Source organism: Rosa chinensis, chromosome 5 (genome assembly GCF_002994745.2).
Source record: "Rosa chinensis cultivar Old Blush chromosome 5, RchiOBHm-V2, whole genome shotgun sequence".
Classification (NCBI taxonomy): Eukaryota; Viridiplantae; Streptophyta; class Magnoliopsida; order Rosales; family Rosaceae; genus Rosa; species Rosa chinensis.
In genome coordinates this window covers 34,969,540-34,972,249 of record NC_037092.1, presented here as the reverse complement: position 1 = coordinate 34,972,249, position 2,710 = coordinate 34,969,540, and the positions used below count along the sequence as shown (strand labels likewise).

Sequence of the window (2,710 nt, the reverse complement as noted above, 5' to 3'; positions counted from 1 at the left end):
CGATCAGAATGTTAGTTTTAGTTTTGGGCTTGGTTAATTATACGTGGCAGATAATTACATTTGACTTTGTCTAAGTAGAGTCTTTGACATGTAATTTGAATATCCTATGAAAGTGGAACTACTAGTTTCTGAGATGCAGATTTGGTTGTTAAGATACTGCAGTATGCTTTTGAATCCCTTAATAGGTGGGATTAGTTAGTATAGTATCAATATAAAAGGAGGTCCCTGCTCTCACTGCTATACACGTTCTAAAAGCACTAGTCCTATTTACTAGTTGAGAAAAGCTGCAGTAAGAGAGTAGAAGTCTTCCTTTTGCACCAAGCACTGATGGCTTCTTCTTCAGGTAGTCTTTCTAGCTGCTTCTAATCATTCTTACTTAATTATGATGTAACATGTCAATGTAGTTCTATGCACATCAAGACTGATGGTTTTATGTTCTTCTAACATGTGGTATCAGAGCATGTCTATGTGCTTAGAATTCGTTGTAAAGTGCAATTGTATAATTGTTAAGGAATACTTGTTAATCAGGAGTATATATGATCAGAAGCAGTAGCCTTGTATGCTTTTGTTTGTCTTATAGTTAAAAAAAAAATATATATATATATATATATATATATTTGTGGATTCGGGGATTCGAACTCGGGTCTCCCACACCCAAAGCAGGAACATACCACTAGACTAGATTGGGGGCTTTGTGAATGTGGCTTTGTTTCTTTAGTTTTATATATTCTTGTCGGTGTTCTATGATAAAAGAATAAAACTCGGCTTTTGCCGACCTGAAGAACCCAGATTGCTTATTTGCTTATTTGGGGCTTTCTTCTATTCACCATATTCACTGATCCCATCAACTTATACTATTATGATGACTTCATAAGTTTCGCTTGAAAAATTCTAGGCTATATTTGTGTTAAATTAACTGAATTTCAGGTGTTGTAAGCTGAACAAGGTATGATGTTTTAATTTTTCTTTAAGATTCTGGGATTTTCTTGTTCTATCGTGAAAAGTTCTCCTATGATGAAATGAATTCAGCTTACTCATCAACCTCAATGTTATGATCTCCAGTTTGTATTAATACTGGAACCTTGTTATTTGACTGAGATAGTTTGATATATATAATATATTTTGATGTGTTCAATCTCAAAAGACTCTAGCTTCCGCTTCGATATGGGTATGATTATCTTAATGAACATCAATATATGTATATATATAACGAGTGTTGTTTCTTGTGTTGATGCATCTAACCCTTTTCAGTCTCCATTATATGAAGAAAAGTACACTATGCATATTGAAAGTGTGGTGATATGGTTTTGGCCTAGTTTAGGAAAATAATGAATCTTTTCTGCCAAAGTGGATTTGTTTTAATGTTTTCTTATTCAAAGTCTGAAGTACATAGGCCAATGTTGTGATCTTAGTTATAACAGATGATCGAAATTCCAAAGAAATAGCTTATCTGTTTTTTTAACTCAGATTAGTGCATTAAGTTTATGAGATGTTTGTTATGGATATTTTCTTCTATCCAAAGATGTGGAACTTATTCAAATAACATAATATTCTGCATAATTGTAATGCAATAAAGAGAATTTCCATGCATTGTTGTATTTCTGCCCAAAGGTGATATATAAACATGCAGTACAGTAAGGGTTCAAAAGGGCAAATAAAGTTTATTGTTCTAATTGATTAGTAGTATAAAGTGAAAGCATATACTAATCTGATAAACCTTGTTTTCTTCAGTTGTCAATGCTTCTGGTTTCTCCAACTTGAACATAGAGACACTGACAGGAGGTAATTTCAAGAAATGGGAAGACGACCTCAAGATTGTGCTAGGACTGATGGACTATGACATAGTCTTACGAGAGGAGGAACCTGCTCCAATAACTGAAGCAAGCACCGATGAGCAAAAGAAGAAGTTCGAAAAATGGGAAAAGGCCAATAGAATGGCCCTACTCATAATGAAGAAATCAGTGGCAGAATCTGTGCGATGGGCTATTCCTAGCGGAGACAAAGCCAAGGCCTTTCTTGAAGCAGTGAGAGAGAAATTCAAGGAGTCTGAGAAAGCTAAAGCTACTAACCTGATGCACGCTTTCAGCAACTTGAAATATGATGAACGCAAAGGTGTGAGGGTACACATTCTGAAACTCATTGAAATAGCAAGCAAACTGAATGGTTTGGCTATTCCAGTGCCAGAGCCTCTCCTTGTCTATCAGGCACTCCACTCACTACCACCTAAGTTTGCACAACTGCAAGTGGCATACAACACACAGAAGGGAGCATGGGATTTGAATGAGCTGATCTCCATTTGCTCTCAAGAAGAAGAAAGGCTTAAGCAAGAAAAGGTGGAGAATGTCAATCTGGTGCATTCTGGTCATGGTAAGAAGAATGGAGCCTCGAGTTCAAGTAAGTTTCCTAATGCTGCCAAACCTTCTGGTACTGTTGCTAAGAGTACTCATCTATCACATAAGGGATCTCACAACTTTAAGTCTGCCAAAAACAAGAATTTCAAATGTTTCTTTTGCAAAAAGCCAAACCACATGAAGAAGGACTGTGAAAAGTACAAAAAGTGGCTGGCAAAGAAAGGTATTTTTTACGTTAATGTTTGTTTTGAGTCAAACCTAATTTTTGTCCCATTAAACTCTTGGTGGTTTGACACTGGTTCTTCTGTGCATATCACTAATTCCTTGCAGGGATTCATAAGGAAGAGGTCTCCAACTAA

General features: G+C 36.0%; 1 protein-coding gene across 1 annotated transcript; it reads left to right on the top strand.

Moving 5' to 3' along the window:
* The first annotated feature begins 1,164 nt into the window (after nucleotides 1-1,164).
* Nucleotides 1,165-2,710, top strand: LOC112203702. Its single transcript, XM_024344628.1, has 3 exons — nucleotides 1,165-1,168; nucleotides 1,732-2,574; nucleotides 2,682-2,710. The coding sequence occupies exons 1-3, from the start codon at nucleotides 1,165-1,167 to the stop codon at nucleotides 2,708-2,710; spliced, it is 876 nt and encodes a 291-aa protein (XP_024200396.1).

Bases quoted from the DNA above. Each gene is read 5' to 3' on its own strand.
- LOC112203702 (XM_024344628.1), top strand. The intron at 2,575-2,681 runs GTATTTTTTACG...AATTCCTTGCAG, and splicing joins AAAGTGGCTGGCAAAGAAAG to GGATTCATAAGGAAGAGGTC.